This window comes from Hippoglossus stenolepis, chromosome 14 (genome assembly GCF_022539355.2).
Source record: "Hippoglossus stenolepis isolate QCI-W04-F060 chromosome 14, HSTE1.2, whole genome shotgun sequence".
In the NCBI taxonomy this organism is placed as follows: domain Eukaryota; kingdom Metazoa; phylum Chordata; class Actinopteri; order Pleuronectiformes; family Pleuronectidae; genus Hippoglossus; species Hippoglossus stenolepis.
In genome coordinates, this window is record NC_061496.1 from 8250835 (window position 1) to 8275612 (window position 24778).

At 39.0% G+C, this 24778-nt stretch overlaps 1 protein-coding gene across 2 annotated transcripts; it reads right to left on the bottom strand.

Moving 5' to 3' along the window:
- Nucleotides 1-181: 181 nt before the first annotated feature.
- Nucleotides 182-21868, bottom strand: ptprc (protein tyrosine phosphatase receptor type C). 2 transcript variants are annotated; one of them, XM_047342879.1, is made up of 33 exons: nucleotides 21542-21868; nucleotides 17009-17029; nucleotides 16086-16178; nucleotides 15808-15828; nucleotides 14904-14924; nucleotides 14060-14152; nucleotides 13820-13849; nucleotides 12735-13007; nucleotides 12405-12632; nucleotides 12203-12313; nucleotides 11727-11876; nucleotides 11464-11616; nucleotides 10040-10189; nucleotides 9573-9781; nucleotides 9418-9478; nucleotides 9176-9284; nucleotides 8891-8928; nucleotides 8274-8383; nucleotides 8105-8195; nucleotides 7493-7569; nucleotides 7249-7285; nucleotides 7028-7125; nucleotides 6187-6312; nucleotides 5780-5937; nucleotides 5273-5408; nucleotides 4770-4919; nucleotides 4381-4471; nucleotides 4163-4296; nucleotides 3466-3591; nucleotides 3250-3372; nucleotides 3012-3163; nucleotides 2128-2263; nucleotides 182-968 (listed from the first exon to the last, which is right to left on the bottom strand). In XM_047342879.1, exons 1-33 carry the CDS (start codon nucleotides 21603-21605, stop codon nucleotides 702-704), a joined length of 3837 nt encoding a protein of 1278 aa, XP_047198835.1. In that variant the 5' UTR covers nucleotides 21606-21868; the 3' UTR covers nucleotides 182-701. The 2 variants fall into 2 exon arrangements, with proteins under 2 accessions (XP_047198835.1, XP_047198836.1); XM_047342880.1 differs by lacking the exons at nucleotides 14060-14152; nucleotides 14904-14924; nucleotides 15808-15828.
- Nucleotides 21869-24778: the final 2910 nt, after the last annotated feature.

The following is a 24778-nucleotide window of genomic DNA, read 5'->3' on the forward strand; positions in this document are numbered from 1 at the left end:
CTTATGATTAATATTTATTTATTTATTAATAATTAAAAGGCAAATAAAGTTAAAGTTAATAAAAAAATGTTTAGGGTGTTATTCTTTGAAACAAGGAAAAAACTATTTTTGGAGCATTTATACAATAGCGGGTTAAAATAAAGTCAAATCATTTGAATAAAGTTGAAAAAAAACCAATTCGTTATTGTAAGTATCTTTTAATCAAATATCACTGTGTTACATTACAAATTTTAAACTTAATTATTTAGATATATCAAATATATATCTGTATAAATGAAGAAAACATAGCATCTGTTTATTTAGCAAGAAAACCAAAACATAAACTAACCCTCTCAACTGAAAATGCATGTTATAGAGGGATATAAAACAATGTATTGCATATTTAAAATTTGAATTCTTGTATCAATATACAGTAAATCCAAAGTCCGTTTGAGTTTGACGACAGCACTATTCATAACCTTTGCACACATTTGCACCCTTACACATTAGCTACTAAAATATTTATAACTTACTCTAACATTATATTTTCCTCTCTTTGGAAATCAAAAGTAAAACATTTGATCAAATTCTTTAACACGTCAGAACCTGAACCACATTGAGTTTAACAGTTTCTATACATTCATGAAGAAACTGAAAAGAAAGCATTGCGCTGCAGCACAAATCTCCTCAGGAAAAGGCTCAGCCACGTGTGCCACCGCTCCTCAGACCTCCAGAGGGACAGTGCTGGTGTCCTCCATCAGCGAGGACTCTTTACCAGGCTCCTCTTCGTTGTCTTCCTCAGCCACCAGGTGAGTGCTCTCTGCCGCCTCCTGCTGCTGGCTGCTGGCAGCGCTGTCTGGCTGCTTGGCTGCTGCGGTTTCACTGATAATCTGGATGGAGTCAGCTGCTGAGGCCTGCACCGCTTTCACTTCCCCATTCTGGACAGGGAAGACCATCTGCATTGTGTCATACAGGAACTGGTACTGCTCCTGAGAGAGAGACACACAGGTGGAAACATTAACCCACGTCGTTGTGTAAAGACTTCTGTGCAGATTTTTCCCCAAATTATCAGAACTAAAGCCGATTGAAATGACGAGTGATGTATCAAGACAAACACACTTATATCTGTGCTGATTCCTCTGTGACATAATACCTTCACGTGGTGTCGTAACATCGGAAAAATAACTTCCCGACAGAGAAAATCCGAGATAACGTCACCTCAAGTCGAACAACAACACGCAAAGCTGCAGAACGTTTTGGTGTGAGTTTCTGACGTCATCGCTTGGCAACCAATTGACGTAGTTTTACAACCAGCTCCAAATATGAGCTTTTAATGTGAACTTGTCAAATGTTTTTGTCAGTTGCGTTACATTTTTTTAGACTACAGGACAAGATGGTGAATATCTCTTGTACGTCCGAAGGTCTTCTGCACAGTTTAAGTTACCAACTACCAGTGGATGTTAGCAGGTGTTAGTGGCCACCAGCGGATGTTAGGGACATAACTTCAGTTGTGCACCAAACAACTGCCCAAACCAGACTTTTTAACCAATGCAGATGTTTTTAAGATTAACTCGCAAACGTTTAAAATGATTTGCATGCATGCCACACCACTTTGGTCTTATGTGGTCTATGGAAATATGTATAGTCAAATGCTCTAAACACAAGTTGTTGCCCATTAAGGTGAAAATGAAGAAGACAGACATAGTTTATTTTGAGTAATGCAAAGAGATGCAATTGTTAAACAGAACGGTGCCCAGATGATTTAAAACATGTTAAGCTGCTTTTAAAATGAAAATAGTTTTTTTAAATGACTTGTTTTTGAAGGTTTAGATCTTCCATAGTAAATGATGGGCTTGGGTCTTAAAGCCAAAGACTGGGAAGTGAGGTAAGAGTGCTGGGATTTGGTTCTTTAATGGGATTATCACCCCTTTCCTATGATTCTTTCAAAGTTGTATTTAAGGCAAATAAACAGTAATGAAGTGGAGAAAACAATATGTATTCAGACCTTCAACTAAATTTATCTCTCGCTACAACCAGGATTGTCCTATTTGTAACAGGGTTATTATTATTATTATTACAAGTGCTATAACACTCTGAATGGTGTAACAACCACAAGTCCTGACAGATCCTGAGTTTCCTTTTTCTTACCAGACTGGAGATCATGTTCTGTCTCTCCTTCCGTAAAGTTTTGACCACCTGGAAAACATCCAACACTTTCTCGGTCTGAGCGCAGTCCAGCAGATTCCACAGGGCGCAGAAGATCCCGCTGCGGGACGAGCCGTCACTGAAGAGAGGGAGCACACAGACACGTTCATTTCCCCCTCAGTTCCTCCAACTGCACCACATACAGGTCAGCATGGACATTTATTTACTGTTCTCATTTGGTTTTCTTTTCTTTTTATATCATTATCATCACTATTCGGAAAAAGTGAAACATTAGGATTTTCTAAACTATTTAAACAATGGGATAAACCCATGTCATTGATTGTTCCTGCTGTTATACTTTGGTGTAAATCGTAAGTAAGAACAGTAGAACGATAAATATACTTGTTGCTTATTGGTCACACTCAGCAAATACATTTTCTTTTTATCCATAAGACTTTTTTAGAGGATTTTCAAGTATTATTAGTGAAGCTTTGAGAATATGTAACCAAGTAATATACAATTAAAATGTATATATTTGTATATACTTGTTATTTATATACTTTATTTCAATGTAATATATTTTAGATCTGTATATATTTATATTCTTGATCGGAGAAAAAATAACAAAACACAATTTTTCCTTGGCATCCATACATTTCTTCTTATTCTGATTCAGATTGTCTTTTTTTCTAGAGACCACGCTAACTCCTTCCAGACCGGAATCAAATACATATCTTCCTTTTAATGAGCTGACACTACAATCTACCCCTAAACTAATTTGACTATCTTTCTTCCAAAAGAGATCATAGAGGCAAAATGGAGCTTTGAGAGTCCTTCTTTCCAGACGTCTTATTTCCAGAGGACATCTCCTGTGTCTGTTGTCTTACTTGCAGTGGACCACGGCCGTCTGTGATTTGCTGCCTCCACCGCCACTCTTGATCTCCTTCATCATGTCTGCGAGGCACTGAGGCGTCTCCGGCAGCTCCCTGTTCGCCCACTTCAGGAACTGGAACTGTTTCACCGAGCGACTCTCTGTCCTCTGTTGACAGAAGCAATGACCAATAAACTGACAGCTATGGAGACAGAGCCGACTCAGTTACAGCTGCAGAGTAACTCTTGTGTTACCTTGTCGTGGCGGATCATCAGATTGCGTCTGATGAAATTCGGGGTGGTGTCTGTGCTCACCACCTCCACCTCCAAGTCCCCAAATGTCCTCTTGTCCTTATCCCAGTACACAGTGTCCGACTCCTGTGAACATATATGTAAAGGAAATGTGTGATGTAGTTTTTTACGTACATGTAAGGTTTATGTAATTACATGTGTGCATGGTACTTTAGGCACCTTATTCTCCTCTGAGAGCATGACAAGAGTGGACACTCTCTTCTGGTAAACCATCAACCAGAAGTCAGCCATGGTGTCCGGCAGTGGAGTCTGAGCTGCGATGAGGGCACGTGGGCCCCAGTATCCCTGTGAGAGCGAGACAAACACCTACTGTTATCTATTGTCGTGCATCAGCCCCACAAATAAGATGAACACCATCACCACCACCAAAGACTTTGAAACTTCCCCCCTGTCCATCTTTTGTTGGTTCTTTTCTTGGTTTGTCAGAAGGATTATGCTAAAAACTACGGGAAGGATCAGGGAAGAACTCATTCAATTTCTTTAACGTTTGGAGATGTGAGGACGTCATTTTCACCAATTTCCCCCCCGAAAATGATTCGTGGATCTTGATGAGAAAAATTTGCCACATTTAGAGGACTGATATCTATAAATTCGGTGCAGCTTGAATTAAAAGGGACTGCTGGGCCATGCAGGTGGTGAGTGCCATTCTAGTTACACCTGTTTTACAACTAAACAGACTGTATCAAGGAATGGAATCTACTTAGAGCTACAGAGACGACACCTGGAAAGACGGTGACAGGTCCAAAGGGCTCTAACGAAACAAAGCATCTTATTTTTGTCCTGGTGTCCTGCTCAGTTTTACACAGAAACAGGTTATGAGACAAACAAATGGAAAGTGTCATTAAAATAATCATACATTAATGTGGGTGGCATTGATGTATCTACAGGATTCCTCATCCTCTTCATCTGATGACTCCTCCTCTTCATCTTCAGGGTCACTATCATGACTGCGTCCTTCGTCGATCTTCAGCAGCACTCGGTTGTAGTCATCTGAGGGTTGATATGTTACCTTAGTTGTTATTCTGTTGTGTAAAATTTTAAAATAACTAATCTCCGTGGTGAGCTGATACTCACATGGGATGACAGACAAAGGGCGGTTCTTCTCCCTGTTCTCCTCAGTGACCCCTGCATTGAACGTCCTCCATTTATGAAATAGGGGGACTCTCTGAATTGCAAGAGAATTTTTAAAATTATCATCAAGATATTAAGGATTAAAAACATTTAAGTTTTGTGTTAATACAAGTTAATATGTGGTTGTAGGTGCAAATCTCAGTTCAGTTACTATAAAAACCAGTGATTCAATTGTTTACATTAAACGTATTATCTGCTATTATGATCTCTTTGTCGTTCTCTGGTTTATAACTGTTTTATACAAAGTTTATTATTATTATTATTATTATAAATGTCCCTACAAATAATAAAATAATATGTAGATAAATAAATAAATAAATAAAGTGCCATACGTCAAACTCCTCCTCCATCAGGGTGGCTTCACTTTCAGAGGTTTTCTCTGTGAGTGTGCTCAGTGTGCTGTGGACCTCGGACAGAGGGATCTCAGTCTCTCCATACTGGTTGTGCTCCACCAGAGCCTGATGAATCAGGATGTACTGGGCCTACGTGAGGACAAATGTACTTTATATACACATGATACACAAAGGATGAACAATTCAATCAATCATAGTCAATCAAAAACTTGATCAATTAAAAAAGTTCTATATATATTCATTCATTACATTTACTCAATGCTTCTGTAAACTCAGACTTACTTGTGTATCTGCCTATGATACGTGATTAATTCCTGCCTGTCCATATATACATTTTCATATATAATCTCTGTATATTTATTAGTTTACTGGACTTTCTGACAGCTCTCTGCAGTTTTAATGTATCATCATAAATTTAGCTCTAATCAGACACACTTTCACACAGACGTACACGCAAAATAGGATTTAAACTGTTATTTCACCTCCACTTGAACCATGAGGCATCTCTGTCTGCGGAGTCTGACCATGTAACCGTAGATGTCCACTCTGCCCTCCGCCTCCAGAGCCTCCATCATGGCATCAATGCCGATATAAGTCCCTGTTCTACCCACTCCAGCACTGGGCATGAGAGAACAACACTGTGTTAATTGATTTCATTAATTCCATTAGTTCTAATAGAAAAATAGAGATGAACTGGTCTGATGAATCCTTTTCAGTATAATTCTGGAAGTCACAAGGAGCAAGTTCAGAGAGGCAAACAATAAATTAAATTAAAAAAAATCTCACAATGTTGATATGAAATTTAACCATTAACTGGGTAAATGTAATATAGTAAAAAAAAAGAGAGTGAAGTATAAATTACTTAAAAAAATTGTTCTTTGAATATGTTTAATGACTTTCTACCACTGAATGTCGTTCATGATGATAATTGTAATTCTAAAAAGACCGGTAGAGCAGCAGCTGGCCACAGAATGGGACCCTGCATGTACCTGCAGTGGACGATGATGGGGCCGCTGAAGAAATTCTTGAAAGCGTTGACGCGCCGCCTCAGTTTCAGGAGGAGGTGTGGCTCCGTTGGGACGCCGTGGTCAGGCCAGCTCATGAACTGGATGTGAGTCACCTCCCTTTCTGAGTTCTTCTCTCTCTTCTGTTGAGACACACACACACACACACACACACACACACACACACACACACACACACACACACACACACACACACACACACACACACACACACACACACACACACACACACACACACACACACACACACACACACACATGCACCAAAGCATGCACACAATTATATTTGTTGCAGTAAAGATCACACATATCCAGACACAAACAAAACAACACACAATTTTAAATATTCAATTATTTTAATGGAGACTCACGTTAGTCAGGCTGAGGTGACGGATGGTGTAATCCGGACAGGTCTCCTCTGAGTTCAGCTTCACTATAAACTCCTCAAAGATCTCGGCCTCCCGATCTGGAGACGGCCAGTACTGCGAACACTTGACCTGTGACACGTGACAGGAGAGAGAGCACATTAAACCTTGCTGGTTGAGTATTTTAACCCAAAATTCAAATATGCAGTCAGTGAAAACGTGTGTGTGAATTGTTGTCATGTCTAAATCTGATATGTGAGTGGTAGACAGACTCAAACCAGACAGTTATGGGAATATACGCTCTTTATGTTTTCCCACAGTGAATCATTTTCAACTAGTTATGTAAAGAAATCCACTGTATCAATGTGACATCAGTCTTTTAGAGTTTAGGTCTAGTTTGTCAATTTACTTTTATTATTTTTCAGTGAGGATGCATTGTCTTAATTTGGTCCTTATCTAACCCAGGATGACAGAACATAGGGTAAATGCTGAATTATAAAAATCCGGCACATATTTGTGTTATAATACTAACAGATGAATATCATGCTATATTCTGAGTTTGAATAAAAGGCTTCGTAGAGCCTGAGGTTGAGTTAAGAAGCCGGATAACAACTGGATGAAGGTTCTGAATATCTCTGTGAGAGGAAACTCAGAGTTTTGAACATATTTGTCCGATAGAGTCACTCCACAAGATTAAAACTGCTTTTTTGTGACCACCGCTCAGATTTGGTGGAAGCAATACAGCTGTTAACTTGTTAATCTTGCTTAAGCAAAAACTTCACTCCCTCACCCTGCAAAGTTTCCCTCACACCCAATGCCAACTAAATGTTAAAGCTGCCGTTCTTACCCGGTTTCCCTCTTCACAGCGGGTTACCATGACGATAATAGATGACTGCTGCTCCCAGACCATCCTCCAGAAGTCACCCAAAGTCTCATCCTTGGGCCCTACAACACACACACGGAATGTAAATGCACACAGGGAGCCATGCACTTTGTATCAACCAGAAACATACAGCATCACAAGTGTATTGACTGAGTGAATGAAAGAACATGAGAACATGGTTTTACCTTGAGCTGCAATGTACTTTTTGGCTTCCTTGTACCCCTGCAGTCAGAAAATAAGTAAAATGTTCATTGACGGAAAGAGAACACAAACTTTGTGTCCATTAAACCCTCAAAATCAAAGTTTTAGCTATTAATGTGATATCTCATATTTCTATCATAGTCTGCAGCTCAATCTTCTCCTCATTCTTAGTCACAGCAACAGTGGCATTAACAGGAAAAGCAGTTGTATTACGATCCGCCTCCGTACATCAATGAAGCTGGCGTTGATGTAGTCACATCCTGCCTCGCCATTTCCTGTGGTCAGCTGGACACGGTTATAATCATCTGGTTCAAGGGAGAAAAAGAAAAAGAATTCACATCACAGGGGAAACTTCTATTATATTAAAATACACAATGTGTGTGTTTGTGTGTAGGAGACATATGGAGATGACCCAACACATGTGGGTGATCTGGATTTTAAAAAAGCATTTTATTGCATCATTATATTGTTATATGATAGGATAAATTATTATTATTAAATATAATTATTTAAGATGATTTTTATGACTATGATTATAATTAATACCTAAATTTCAGGATATAGCTCTGCACTGATTGATCCTGTAAATCCAATGTTGCCATTAAGCAGGATTTGACCACGTTGGTTCAACATATCCAGAGATATTAAAAAGTACATATATACCACAATGGAAACTATAGTAAGATTAATCCATGACAGCAAATTCACAGTGTATCGTCAAGCAAGTGTTATTAATCTTTATGGTAAAAACGAGTGGATAAAATCTCACTCATCTGCTCAGTGTTTTGATCGCTTTTATTTAAAAAGGCTTCACGTGTGGTTGGACACGCTCCCACTCACAGGGTAAGATGTCGACGTAGCGGTTCTTGGGGACATTGGTGGACTTTTTGGCGTCTTTCACCGAGTGCCTGGAGAAAATTCTGGGGATGCTCTGTAAGCACAAACAAATGTCATCTAACAGTGAAGGAAAAAAAACAAAACGCCAAAACCCACAAACCAGTAAAAGTACCTGAAACTCAGCCAGGAAGAGTCTCGCTTCATCAGCCAGTTTCCTCTTGTAGGCTTCCAGCAGCAACTCTGCTGCAATGGGCTCGACGGGCAGCAGGTTCTCCTCATCATCTGCAGCAGCAAATATTAAGCACGTTAAACACACTCAGGAAAATCTGCTGTTACTTTAAATATTTGGAAATAATTTTATGAAGGCAACATTAAAGAATGCAACATGCAAAATAGCGACTATCATGTTGACATGTTTTTAAAAACTGCTCAACACTTATTTTTATGATCTTGCTTTTATTGTAATCGTAACATTGTGTTACCGTTTTTAATTATTGTATTATTTTAACATACATCGTCTTAATATGCTCTGTTTTAAGCTTCTGTTGTTTTGTTTTATGTAAAACACATTGAGCTGCATGTTATGTGATGAAAAGTATATAAATAAAGTAAATTGATTAAGTTTTGAAATAATAATAATAATAATATATTCATATTAATAACTTACCTAACAAGGATTTGTGTTCTGATTGTAATACAAATCATGAAGTGAAAACAACAGTAAACTGCTAAAATCACACTAAAGAAAAATCAGGAAAGTGGAATGAGAGTTGATTTAAATCTACTCACTTGCTGTTGAAATGAGTATCATGTTCTCACTCAGGTCACTGCAATGAAAATAGTGAAGGTTGTAAAGATTAGATGATGAAATACAGAGCAGAGTAACAGTGATGATGTTCCTGTGTGAAGTGCCATCAATTCAAATGCAATGATTAAACTATTCCTGTAACGTAAATAAGGGGAACAAATCTGCAGGTTTATTCATCTTAAATAAATAAATAAATAAATAAAAACAAAACCCTGAGGCAATCTGACAGAAACACCGATGTAAGATTTATGCAGAATCATTCTCACTGGGACTTCCTGCGCCTCAAGTCCAAGATCTTGTAGACGACCAGCAGCAGAGCCACAGACGTGAGGATGATGAGGAAGACGAGAAAACCAATGACAGCTTTGTCATTATCTATAAAATGAGGTTGACGAAGAACAACATTAACATAATGTATTGAATTAGATGTGTAAAAAAAAAAGGAAATCTGTCTGCTTTAACGAAGCAACGTGAGATAAATGGAGACATTGATCGAAATGGCACATACATTCAGTAGAAATTTGCTTTGTGATGGGCTTGCTCTCAAACCGACTGTTGGCAGCAATCACCTGGAAAGATGGAGAATCCTTCTGTCACTTATTAAAGCATTAGAAGAAACATCAGGAATGAAACAGTGACGGTAAAAAGAAGGATGACTCAAACCTTCAGTTCGTAGGTCGTAGAGTACTTCAGGTTGTCGAATTCAAATTTACATTTGCCCCCGCTAATGTTTTTCAGAGAGCTACTACCATAATGAAGTTGTGCTCTGAATATTCTGTCAGGTCCATTGAAGCGTTTCGAATATTGGCAGGTCACAATGATCGTATTATGGTCTTTAACCTCCAGGATCAGTCGATCTATATCCCCTGGTACTGTAAGAAAGTCAAGAAAAACGGTTACAACACTGTATGCGTCCTCCAAAAAAGTGATATTTCAACACTTATTAACAGAATAATGAAGTGAAATAGGGGACTTATATTTATTTTGGTGCAGATCCAAATAAGAATCCAGATCAAGTGAATTTAAATGTGGTTTCCTAAGAAGTCTGTTGGTCAGGTATTAACTCCACTGAGTGCCGTTCTAGTTGTTCTACAAAAAGTACAACTGGTTTCATTCTGTTTGTCACTGACCTCCAATCTTAGTTTTCTGTTGAACTGTAGTGGGCCTATCATGGTTGTAGTTGTAGTTGTTGTTGTAGTAGGCTTGGACCTTGCAGGTGTAGTCCGTGTATGGCTGCAGATGAGGAATGTTGCAGGTTCCTCCTGAAGGCTGTTTGGAACCTGTGACACAGTTTCACAAGCTGTTAATTTATGTTCTAGATAACAGATGCAAAATTATAGCAACATAAAACAGCACTTTGTTTTCTGCTTCTTTGGGGGGGTCAAGTTTCCCATTAAGTAAGAACATTTTTTACTATCAGTTCATATCATCTATGCAGCCCTGCAAGCTTAAACTATTTCAGTCAGACAACTCACATTTGAAATGTTTTTCACATTGGCAGAACATAGTTTGTGTTTAGGCTCCGACTTCATCACTCCCCCAGATATGATTACATACATATGAGCAAATATTTGTAACCTTCTGTTGGAGCCTGGAGGTGGATGCTGGGGAGGGGGAGGGGCTGAATCAGCCGGCAGCAATACTGACCCAGCAGCAGGGGGGCAAGAAAAGGGAGTGATACACAGGGTGTGTATTATAGAGGGTTGTGGAGAATGAGACTAATCACATGATTAGAGTGGCGCGGGTCAAGTCGACTTATTATATACATTATGTGACTGGTAGGAAAGCAGACTAGGAACATTTATGTAAACTTTTAAAATACTCTCCAATGACTGAATATGATCACAATGTTGTTTTTTTAATTGTGTACATGAAACTGTACATAAAGATGGATGCCACGACTCCACCTCCACCTGTTGTGCAAAACTGAAGCCAACATATCTTGTACATGGGGGCTGCCATCTTGTGCTTTTGACATAATTTGAGAGTCTGTGCAAGCCATGGTTGCAGCGTGTAGCCACGGTATCAAGATCCTGTCGATACACATGCTCGACCAATCATGAGTCAATCCCAGCTGCCAATCATGACGTTTCATCCTGTCTGTACAGCATCGAATAACTAATCAAAACAAAGCTTACAAAAAAAACGATCATTTGGATCAGTGTGATAAGATAACATCTATAATGACAGAAACGATCTTGGGAATATTTTACTTGACTTATTTACTATTCTGAGTTTTTTTGTTTATGTCCGTGTCACATCTGCTATCATGGAGAAGGCCAGGTTTATGACCTATACTGCAGCCGGCCACCAGGGGATGATCAAGATGATTTGGATTCACTTTAAGGGAGCTGTTACGTTGTTCATCTTTCAGTCTATGATGTAAGCCTATAGCATGCATAAATGTTAGCGTGGAGCAATGTAAATGATCGAAATGTCCACATTACATTTCTATACTCCAACGAATGAGTGAAACGATCTCCAGCATCTTCAGAAGTGAAGAAAAGAAACAAGGAAGAATAAAAGCATGAGGGAAATAATCTATTTCACTTACCCCATACATATCCCTGTCGATCTACACAGCTGCAGCTGTACGAAAGCTTCGTAAGATTCTGAATCACGTTTTTACATCTGTTACTGGTTGTGTTCCAAGTCAGCTGAGAGGATGTGTTGGTGGTGCTTGTATTTGTGATGTTTATTTTGAGATCTGCTGGGACAAGTTAGACATGTGGAACACAGACCTGAGTACTGACATCACAGTCATTCCCTCCCCAGTGTCTGAGGACATAAGCTGTCGTCCAGTGAACGTCTACATACCACAGTCGATCCAGACGTTAACTTGAGTTGTGTTGTATACGTTGACATTGTTGTCCTTGATGTGACCGATACAGCTGTAGTCCGTGAAAGGCTCCAGCTCAGACGGTTTCTTAGCCTTATTGACTCGTGGCTCGCCAGGATGATAGGACACTTTAAGACACATTGATTATGTTATTAGTCTTATGATTATACTATCATATAATAATTATAATGGGAAAAATTCCATTTTCATTAATGTAAATTTACTAGAAGGAAACCACTGTCTGTTGCATTAAGCAAGGAGTTCAGACAATACGTCATATTTATTTTCACACTCATTTTTGAGCATTGATGTTTTCGTGAGTAATTAAGAATCTTAGATAAATGTAGGTCACTTCAGTTTAAAGTGAAACTGGACAGTAGTAAATTCATATCATCACCTCTTTCAATGTAAATCTATGTATAATGTTGCAGACACACAAAGACTTTCCACTTACCACGACAGGTGTAATCAATGGAGAGTTTGCAGTTTGGAGGTAATTCTGCTTTAAATTCTGCAGGAAATTGTGTTGGAGCAGTTTGGTTTATGCTTTTGACATCTAAAAAACCTGTGGAAAAAGAAGAGCAGACATAAAACATGAGGAAATAAGTTCAAAAGGACATGCATTTCAAAATAACAGTACACACTGTTACGCATACCGAGGGGGATGCTTCTGTTGAACTGAAAGTTGTTGTTGCAGGATGAGAAGGTCAAAGTCATATTAGAGCAAATGTCATCAGAACCAGGTTTGAAACAGACGGTGTTGTTGTCACATGGCTGAGCTGGGATCCTATCTGTTTGTAAAGAGCTGATGTCCCATCCAGTTCGGTAACACACGAATTTGCTGCTGGTAGAGTTGCAATTGAAATCTTTAATGTCCTCTTCACCTGAAATACACAAGGGATTAACAAATATCTGCTCGTTTTACACACAGTACTATCTTTTAATTTGAAAAATGAATTTAACCAACATAAATTCTTTTGACTCACTTATTGGATCTGTCACGGTATCATTTACAGTAATGCAGGGCGTTGGTTGGTGTTTATCGGAAGCAAGTGTCACATCAAGCTCATATTTAGTGCAGGGCTTCAGCTGTTTGATTTCATGGGATGAACTTTGATTGGAATGAGGAGCCAAGGATATTGCTTTAGTCAGTGGTTTCCCTTGTTCATTAATCATTATGGTGGCATTAACATGGATAACTGCCGAGCTTGTGATGTTAATCTGGAGGCCAAACTTGATGGGTTTTACAGTGTAAGTACCTGCAGACAAAATCAAGAGAATTAAAATAAAATAAGTCATAGAAAAACACAGACACCAGATAATAACAATATGATTACCTCTGCCAAGGAGGTTATGTTTTATTTTTTATCATTAGTATTTTTTGATATATTATGAATCACTGTTTTCTAAATGTGCTTAATAAATTAAATTGAGATTGACAATGACATTGACGAGTTTTCATCTGTTTGCCTTTTTGTAAATTGGCAGGATTATGCAAAAAATTATAATTACTGGACGGAAAACTTGATAGAAGTTTGGTCCGGTCCGGAACTAATTATTTAATTTATTTTTATTATTATTATTACTACTACTACTACTACTACTACTACTACTGATAATAATAATAATAATAATAATAATAATAATAATAATAATAATAATAATAATAATAATAATAATAAATATATATAAATATAAATATAAAAAACTTTATTTGTATGGCACCTTTCAAGAAATTCACCTCAAAGCGCTTTACAAACAATATAGATTACAAAATCTAATGTAAGTCAAATAAGAAGAGAACAGATTTTAAGAAACATAAGAACATGCTAAAATGACATTTAAAAGAAAAGGAAATACAAAAGTAAACAGCAACATTACATTTAAAAAGATTCTCGATGAAAAAAATCAAAAAAGATATTTTTGAGCATATTGGTTCAGAATCAAATAAAAATCCAAATCTGGTGAATTTAAATGTGGTTCCATTAGCGGGGTGAGGTATGTATTCTGCTCAGTGCCGTTCTAGTTATAATATAAAATGTTCTATATGATTTTATGAACTGATACTCACACTGTAGCGTGGGAGCTGTAGAACGTTGCACTTCAGGGAGAAAAGAGGAAAACAAAACATCAGTACATGATCAAGCAACATCTGTGAAATAATCAGTTGTAACTATGACAAAATGTCTTCAATCGCTGAGTCACTTGGAACAAATACTACTCACAGTAACAAGTGCTGCTGTCACTGTCTGTACTCACATTAATACACAATCTAATCACACTCTCACATGATAAAAGAGAAAATTCCAACCTCGTGTGGTGTGGAGCTGGGGGACTTCAGGTGAGGTCAGGGGCGAAGTGGTGTTACTGTTGCTGCTTATGGGTGAGGCGTTGGGAGCAGTGGCTGCAGGATGGAGAGCACGATGGAGGTCACCTTCACTTGACTGCCAACAGTCTTACCTGATATGATGCTTAACTACGGTGGCTGAGATGTCTCAGACAAGCGTTTGAACGAATAACACAAACCTGCTGAAAGTGTTGCTGCTTGAATATTAGAGTCTTGTCTATTTGAGGTGTGATGGTACAGGTGTGTTCTTCCTGTTTGGATGCTCCAAGCACCTGATGTCTAACACCTCAAATAGCCAAGCATCTCATTTTTAGCAGCCAATTTTTGTTTTCTTTTTTTACGAACGACTGCTCGCTTTACCCATACAACAGTGACTTGACCACTTTCAGTCACTGCTCATTTCATTGTCAACAATTGTTGTAGCTTCTATATTCATGTTGTTGCTTCAACATTCATGTTATGGCTTCTATATTCATGTTGTTGCTTCTACATTTGTGTTGTGGCTTCTACATACTTGTTGTGGCTTCTATATTCATGTTGTGGCTTCTACATTCATGTTGTGGCTTCTACATTCATGTTGTGGCTTCCAAATTTGTGTTGTGGCTTCTACATACGTGTTGTGGCTTCTATATTTGTGTTGTGGCTTCAGCATTTGTGTTGTGGCTTCTACATTCATGTTGTGGCTTACTTGGTGTTTGCAATTAAATTCTGTTCACAGAATACATAAATAAAACGTTTCTTGATTTCTCAACTAATTACAGCAACAACTAAATGAATTGTATACATTAACTTGTGTTTTCTCACTCACTTGTTACAGTGGGTTCTTGACCTGGAATCACAGATGAGAAAAATTGTGTCAACTGTTGCGTTGCAGTTTTTTTATTTGTCATAATAGTGTCGCTGAATGTCGTAGAGAATATGTCAGATCAGTGTTTTTTTAAGAAATCTTCATTTGAACTTTTTATTACAGCATTTTCTTCCCATTGGTCAATAAAACTCTGGTGGGAATGATCAGGCCAAAAGAGCAAAGCCACCATTTTCTTACTAAGTCGTCTGTGGGAGGCGGCGCTGTGCAACCTGGTTGCCAGGACTCCACCTCCACCTGTTGTGCAAAACTGAAGCCAAAATATCTTGTACATGGGGGCTGCCATCTTGTGATTTTTACATAATTTCAGACATAACCTGCTGAAATTGTTGCTGCTTGAATATTAGAGTCTTGTCTATTTGAGGTGTGATGGTACAGGTGTGTTCTTCCTGTTTGGATGCTCCAAGCACCTGATGTCTAACACCTCAAATAGCCAAGCATCTCATTTTTAGCAGCCAATTTTTTTTGTGTCTTTTTTACAAACGACTGCTCGCTTTACCCATACAACAGTGACTTGACCACTTTCAGTCACTGCTCATTTCATTGTCAACAATTGTTGTAGCTTCTACATTTGTGTTGTGGCTTCTACTTTCTTGTTGTGGCTTCCACATCCATGGTAAGTCTTCTTTATTTGTGTTGTGGCTTCTACATTCATGTTGTGGCTTCTGTATTAGTGTTGTTGCTTAAAAATTCGTGTTGTGGCTTCTACATTCATGTTGTGGCTTACTTGGTGTTTGCAATTAAATTCTGTTCACAGAATACATAAATAAAACGTTTCTTAATTTCTCGACTAATTACAGCAACAACTAAATTAATTTTATACATTAACTTGTATTTTGTCACTCACCTGGTGCATTGGGTTCTTGACCTGGAATCACAGAAGAGAAAAATTGTGTCAACTTTTACGTTGCAGTTTTTTTATTTGTCATAATAGTGTAGCTGAATGTCGTAGAGAATATGTCAGATCAGTGGTATAATCAGTTGTAACTATGACAAAATGTCTTCAATCGCTGAGTCACTTGGAACAAATACTACTCACAGTAACAAGTGCTGCTGTCACTGTCTGTACTCACATTAATACACAATCTAATCACACTCTCACATGATAAAAGAGAAAATTCCAACCTCGTGTGGTGTGGAGCCGGGGGACTTCAGGTGAGGTCAGGGGCGAAGTGGTGTTACTGTTGCTGCTTATGGGTGAGGCGTTGGGAGCAGTGGCTGCAGGATGGAGAGCACGATGGAGGTCACCTTCACTTGACTGCCAACAGTCTTACCTGATATGATGCTTAACTACGGTGGCTGAGATGTCTCAGACAAGCGTTTGAACGAATAACACAAACCTGCTGAAAGTGTTGCTGCTTGAATATTAGAGTCTTGTCTATTTGAGGTGTGATGGTACAGGTGTGTTCTTCCTGTTTGGATGCTCCAAGCACCTGATGTCTAACACCTCAAATAGCCAAGCATCTCATTTTTAGCAGCCAATTTTTTTTGTCTTTTTTACAAACGACTGCTCGCTTTACCCATACAACAGTGACTTGACCACTTTCAGTCACTGCTCATTTCATTGTCAACAATTGTTGTAGCTTCTACATTTGTGTTGTGGCTTCTATATTCGTGTTGTGGCTTTTATATTTGTGTTGTGGCTAATACATTCATGTTGTGGCTTCTACATACGTGTTGTGGCTTTTATATTTGCGTTGTGGCTTCTATATTTGTGTTGTGGCTTCAGCATTTGTGTTGTGGCTTCTACATACTTGTTGTGGCTTCTATATTCATGTTGTGGCTTCAGCATTAGTGTTGTGGCTTCTACATACTTGTTGTGGCTTCTATATTCATGTTGTGGCTTCAGCATTAGTGTTGTGGCTTCTACATACTTGTTGTGGCTTCTATATTCATGTTGTGGCTTCAGCATTAGTGTTGTGGCTTACTTGGTGTTTGCAGTTAAATTCTGCTCACAGAATACATAAATAAAACGTTTCTTGATTTCTCGACTAATTACAGCAACAACTAAATGAATTGTATACATTAACTTGTGTTTTCTCACTCACTTGTTACAGTGGGTTCTTGACCTGGAATCACAGAAGAGAAAAATTGTGTCAACTGTTGCATTGCAGTTTTTTTATTTGTCATAATAGTGTAGCTGAATGTCGCAGAGAATATGTCAGATCAGTGGGTTATTTTAAGAAATCTTCATTTGAACTTTTTATTACAGCATTTTCTTCCCATTGGTCAATAAAACTCTGGTGGGAATGATCAGGCCAAAAGAGCAAAGCCACCATTTTCTTACTAAGTCGTCTGTGCAACCTGGTTGCCATGACGATGTGGCAAATAGCCTCACTTGCTATTTCAGAAGACAAACCACCACTTCCTGCCTGACACTAAAACTTAGAGTCCCCCACACTTAAACCGTTTGGACACATCACTCGCTTTTATAGAATAACAAATTGACCTTTTCTGTTACATCGTCGTTTTTAACAAATGAAAAACCAAGCATCACAAAGTCTTGTTTAAAATAATATTTGTGCTCTATGGATTGAATGTAAAATGAAAGCAATGAAAAAGCCTTTACAGCTGACTATTTTTCACATTAGTATATTTCAAATCTGTACACTTTTTTCTTTTCAAAGTGAGCTACAAGATTTAACTTGTTGTTTTAGAGACGATTTTGGCAACAATTCACAATTCCTGAATGATCAAACTGGACAGGCTCAGCATCTTCGTCTACCTTCGTATAAGTTAAATGCGGTGAAGTGATCAAGCTGTGGATTCCTCTGTGTCATTGTCCTGGTATAAAAAGAAATGCTCTGCTGTTTCAACATTTGATTTGTTACAAAACTTAGCTTTTAGTTTCTGTTTTTCAAGCTGTGTTCGTAGCAAAGATTCTTCCCTTTTTCTTCTGTTAAACTAATATATGTCCAATTATCTGTATTGATACGCTTTTTTCATGTATTTTTTTGTTTTATTTGGATTACGGTTTTCATATAAGCCATGACTAGTTTCTACCACACCCCACTGAAACAACAATGTGTAGTTTTCTGGTTCTCTATGTGGGGAGCAATGAGTGAGCAGGGGACAGTCGAACAATGAGTCTCAGGATGTGGTTTGGCTCGTTCTTGTTTTACTGCAGAGATGCGCGCCCTCTTCTCTCTCTCTCTCTCTCTCTCTCTCTCTCTCTCTCTCTCTCTCTCTCTCTCTCTCTCTCTCTCTCTGTGTGCAGTGACATCTCACCGCCCTGTGCAGCCTCTTCATGCCTCGTGGTGGCAAAAAACGACACCGGAAACAGTTCAATGCTTTGTGAAGCTCTATCACCACTGATGAGTAGCAGACTTCGGTAACGTCACAAAGCATTGAAGTACAGACAGGTTCATCACCTTTTCCCGGTGTCACTTTTTCCCTATTTGCAGCGCGTTTCTGTATTAGCTTGTGTTGTGTCCTTCAAATCGATGAAGTTGTTTTTCTTAATTTGCAGTGCGTTGAGCTCTCAGGGCTTCCGTAGACATGGATAGAAAAAAAAGGCCACTGTAACTTCCTCTTTATGAAGTTTTTACGTTTCATTTTCAACGTCTTAACCAAAAGTGAAGCCTTCTCTGTCTTTTGGGTTCTTTCTTTTTCTGTGTCTTCAGGGCAGAGGGTGAAACAAAGTTGTGACATTCACACTGTTTTATCAGAGCTCAAACGCCCCATGATCCCTGTCCCTGAATCCATCTACATGTCTGAGGTCCCTCATGTTTTCTCCGTCAGTGATTTTTCTGTATTTTACGTGTTTTGCATACTTCACAGATCACAGACCCCCCTCTGTGATAAGCTCCCCCTCCTCCCACAATCTGCTTTAATCGTGCAGCATGTTTAACATCTCTGACCTCACTTCTGCATTTTGAACGCCGCACTTCCCCTTTTTATTTTTTTTTTCCTCTCCAAGCATTCCGAAGTCATTGACTTCGTCTCAGTCTGTTTGGCCCGTGTCGATCTGCTCTGCTCTGCCAGGAAGTGAAGGCAACTCAGAATGGAACACGGAAGTGGTCAAATGTTTGATCACACAACTCCGTCCTGCTTCATCTAAAATAGACTTGGGGAGAGTTTAGGCAAATGAAACTGGTGCTCGCACGCTTTGGGGCTTTTTGGCGCTGATCTGACAAGTATAAGACTTTAGAATCAAATTTGATACTGACAAATACGTTTATTGGTCTAATACTTATATTTGTTGTGGTCTGCTGTATAATTATATGGTAAAATCCTATTATACATACTTGTTTTCCTATGTCTCTCTTGATAAAGCAACTTTTATATCTTAGACTTTTATCTGGTTAAGTGATTACAACAATTCAATTATTGAAAATATACATTTTAAAGGCTTTTTTAACCCCTAATATTTGAATAATATTAACTGCGTTCATAATTATATGACTTCTGTTCTATTCTTAATAAAATAACTATATAAATTAATGCTGTAATATTTTCTTTATTTCAGAAACAGCCGGAAAACCACAAAATGTAAAAACTGTACTTAGGTAAAAGTATCAGCAGGAACATTTAACTTTAAATGTTTTTCTATACCTTCATACATTACACCACTGTAAAATATTTACAGGTACATTAAATGTTAGCAAAACCGATATCTAGATAAATAGAATTGTGTGTATACACTGCATCACATTGGAAATGCTGATTGTACATTTTTAAAATATTACTCTGAAAATTAACTAAAGGAAATGTAAAATATTTTGCTCTGAAATGTTGTTGGAGTAGAAACATAATGTTGCATATAACTAAAATACTAAAGTACATCAAAATAGTAAGAATGTACAGAACTGGAGTAAATGTACCACCACGTGCTTTTAATTTGCTTTTAATTATGAAAAATAATGTTTCATCAATGGAAAAGCTCAGATGCTTAAATCACACTTGGCCAACGAAGCTGATTGTAATTCTGCTCCTGATTCAGATTCAGATTCAAGGGCAATTGTTTCATTAAATAGACCAAACAACATGTCAGGAAAATGTAAAATGAAATGTAAATGTGGAATTGTGTCATTTTTACACTCTGGACAGACAACGACCCCCAAAACTCAAACTAAACTCATTAACACTTAAGGATTCCTCCACGCTAAAATATGAAACCTTCCTTCTTCTCTGTGGACCACGAGACCACCTCCCCATCTCGGTCCAAAATGCCTGCAACCGATGATGCGTCTGGACATTTCCACCAACTGGTCCCTGTCTAAGAAAGTCTACATCCCAGCTATACTCATCCTGCTTTGATGACTCGGTCAATATCATTACTAGAGCTCTAATCCTTGAGTCATAGACATTATTATCCATTAGTAGTATCATCATACAACCCTGACTTATCATATCATCTAACATTATTACCCACATGACTACATTTCCTATTGAATCACCATTTAGTCCCTGCGAGTACAAGCTAATACATTTTCTTTTATCTTTACCTGGATGTTGATTGTGTGCTATTCTGAAATAGAGAGTGGAGATTGAATGGGAATTCACGGCCTTCCTCCCTAACACAGATCAATCTAATTACAAAGTCTACGTTTGCTTCGACGGGAGCCGCTGCCCCTTTTCTTTAAGGATCTGTCATAAAGCCACAAACAACACAGGGAAGAGTTTATTTCAGCTCATGTGAACAGATCTCAAGCTGAAAATAGCAGAACATGCTCCAACAGCAGCAGAACTCCGAGTGAGGCTGGAGGCTGTGAGCTGGGTCACACACACACACACACACACACACACACACACACACACACACACACACACACACACACACACACACACACACACACACACACACACACACACACACACACACACACACACACACACACACACACACAGCCACTGGGGTTGAAGTGAAGAGCTTGCAGAGACACACCCCAAAAACTCATGTCATATCTGTCACACAACCCCCAACCAAACATACAAACCACCACACACACACACACACACACACACACACACACACACACACACACGCACGCGCACACAGTCGAAGCAGAACAGAAACACGACTGCAAAAAATTCCCACAGCTCTTAACCAAATGAAAGTGTTGTTTTAAGGAGACTTGTCTTATTAACATCAGTCTTTGATTGAAGCACAGCTGCTGCTTCTTTTGCCAGAGGGGCTCAGGAACCTGTCACTTTCAGGCTCCTCACATCACAAACACGCGCACTTGTTCTGTTTCGTGTTCTTAGGTTTGGAAAGTTTAAGAAACGTGAAGTTGCACAAACTCAAAGACGTGAGGTACAGTACGTCTGTCATTTCTGGCCTCAGTGTTCTTACAGTTAGAGTGCTGACGTTTAAAAGAGAGAAGAAGCTGCTCGACTGACAGATTCACGTCTGCATCTCAGGCATGGAGGGTTTTTCAACATTCCTCATGAAGACGAGTACACTCTCAACAACCGAACTTCAAAAACAGTCAATTTAGGAGTTTAGAACACAAGACCTCATGGTGTTCAGTTGATTAGCTTGTTTTACGTCATTTACAGATTTTTTTCACTAGATTTTAATACTTTCATGACACGTGCAAGGACTCAACGTTACTATTACATTACAGATGATTACTTACATTTGGCCAAACCAATGATTCCAGCCCAGAGCAGCAGGATCTTGACACCACGGAGACCTGCCATATCCAGGAGTTAGGGCGTGTTCCTGCCACGACCACACAGCACAGTCCTAGAGGGGACCGACCGGCAGATCTCAAGATGCCTGATCGAAGCTTAAGTCCAATTCTCAACACGACTCTAAGAGAGAAGTAAGTTCTCAACGTTGTCTTATTTTATGCTTCATATGTTTTCTGTCTTATCAGTTGCCGCAGCTTCCTGGTCTTGTTCCCCAAACCCTGAACCTCGCTTCTGGTTTCAAGTCGAGCGAGTGCGAGTGATGTCACATCGAAAAGAGGCTGCCTTCACCTTAACGTTCAGTGACAGGAAGCTTCATTTTAGGCTACGCCACCAAGAACAGGAAGTCTCACGTCGGATCTTCACTTGCTTTTGCTCAAGTGTGAAAATCTTCAGAATAATAAGAAGAAAAGAGTGAAGTTTAGCTTTAATTCAAGGGTTATTTTTTGCTGTTTTACACTTTTGGAAACATGCTTAATAGCCTGCATAACCTTTTTTTCTTTACTTTTTTAAATTCACAGACACAAAAATTGAGGCTCTTAACACAAGAAATGTGACATCTGAGAGACGACACGTTCACCGGGGGAACTTCTTCAAGCCCACAGTCGCCCGAACACGTAGTCAAAGCACACGAGTAGCCGGCCCTGCAGCGTGCAAGAAAAGAGATGCTGCCTTTTCCTTTTCTTGTGGCCATTTCTTCACTTCTGCCGTTCACTCTGTGTGAAACACATTCATAAGGGATGTTAGATCTCTTCAAAGTCATTGATCGTGTGCGTGGTTGTTTGATCATTGTGCTCTGCCTCGGAGCCCAAAACTGCTTCACTCCTGTTTACATACACAAGAAAATAGGGGGATAAAAGAGGAAGGAGAGGAGCAGAGAAATTCTCCGGGGAGTGAGCCTCACACACTGGGTGGTGAGCTGATGTGAATCTGGATGAAACACGCTCAGCTATTTAACACAGTGATGGGAAAATAATACATGCAACTAAGGAGAGTTTGTTTTTTTATAATGTTTGACAGTTTGGTGCTGAGCTGAAGTTCAACCGCAGTTATAGAGTCGACCGTCGAGTCTACGAAACAAAGACGAGAACACAGAGATCAACTCACATCAAATATTTCTGTGGAAATAAGTTTGAACCCATTATAGGAACAGACAATGTTTCCAACAATGACCTCACATTTTTAGGGCGATGATCTAAATAAGGATTTCCTCCTAAGACACTGAAACATATGGTATTTGGTTATTTCCACTTCTGAGAGTATACTGTAGATTCTTGTAATCAGGAAGTGGCTCTTAGGCAAGCAGCATCATGTTCATGCAATTCACACAAGGCTCTTATTACTCTTTGACCTCCATGTGTGTGTCCAAGTCAAACAACCCTGTACAGTTATGACTTTTAAAGCTGTCAGGCTCCCAAATCTGACCTAAGTGTATATACTGGTGTAGTATAAAGTATTTAGAGATCAGACAACTTTATGGTTTTGTTCACCAGTGTCCTGTTTCCAAAGAGTTCATCCTAAACCGTCTATAATGTGATTTAAAATGTCAAATTTCAGTTATTTTCCACAGCTCCATCTGTCGACTAAATCAAAAATATAATCATCTGCCACAACGTGAAAACTGTGTCACTGTAGTGTTAGTATCATGGTCTGTTATCAGTTTAATTTGCACGTATCTAGTGTTAACAGATTGTTAAACTCATACCTCCCTTAAGTTTAGTAAGGGAAACTTAAGGGAGGGAGATTAAACAAACCAACAAACTTTTAAACAAACCAACAAACCAACACACAAATGGACAGGGGCATAGCCTCCTCGGTGGAGGTAAAAAGCAAAGTATGTGTAAACTTCTTTTTCCCCAGCGTCGACTGAAAAATAATGTTGATTGTTCTGGGTTCAGTCTGAGCAGGAAAGTGACGTGAACAGAAACGTGTCACTAGCAAACAGAGAAATGTGTTATCGATCATGTGTTTCTCTGGATCACTGGCCCTTTTTAAAGTGTCTCAGTTCTATCATTAGTATTATTTATGTATTTTTTTACAATGGAGAATTAGGGCCATATGAAGAAAAACCAAAACAAGGCTTATTGTCTCAAACGCAGGTTAAATAAAAGACTCTGGTCTAAATCACATGATAACATGACAGTGCTGCAAAGTGTCCAAAATGTCCATGTGTGTTTCTCGCTGCTGGGTGACAAACTAACCACAAACAGAAAAGAGAGCACACGTGGTCGGACAAATGATGCAGCCACTGGCAACTATAACCACGATATCCCCCTGCAACACTTGTTCCTTTTCTTTACTTATTAAGAAAAAAGGCGAATATTGATATTAACTGGAACTGCAGCTCTGTCGTTTAGCAATGTTACAGAAGAAACAGACAAAATTAGCATCTTTAGTTCAGGACCCTCCTTTGAACAAACACCTCTACATTCTTACACTCTTTATTCTAAAAAAAAAAACAGCGACTGGTCAGCTGAGCTAAACATGACACTGGTATCTGCGTGACCAAGAACCTCTTTGCATCATTTGAACTTTTTTATCAACACGTTTAAAGACAATCCTTCAGGTGTTTTCCCACTTCTCACTTGACAAAGCTGCCACCACTGTGCTGAGCCGTCGACAGCATTCTCCAGGTGATGAGCAGTGTTTTTTAGTTCTGTGTGAGGGCTCGATCACACATACACGACTGTGGCAGTGGCCAACCTTTGCTTCCTGTTCAACGGGGGAAGCAAGTCAGACATTTGTCTCCTGCGGCTTCGGGAGGACTTCAGAGATGATGGTCCTTCCAGCACAGACTTCTGAGACTCTGACAGAATGAAGGTTGGATTCTGGTCAGCCCCTCTGACAGGTCGAACTGGACAGTCTGCTCTAGGAAGAGTCTTTGTATTTCCAATCTTCTTCCATTCCACAATAATGTAGGTCTCTGTGCTGCTGGCAAAGACTCACAGACTCTAGAAATGGTTTCATAATCTCTAATCTGTGCTTCACCACAGTTAAGGTCTGGACCATAGACCGTATCTAAAGATGGACGACATGACAGCTCCTTGAGGGTGATGCCAAACTCTCTAGATCGCCACCTAGTGCCTGGCAGCGGTTCAGGTCTCAAATGCGACCTCCTCCATGTTAGTTGATGGGAAATTGAACAAAACTTTTTTCACTTTATAACATTGCAAGATATGACC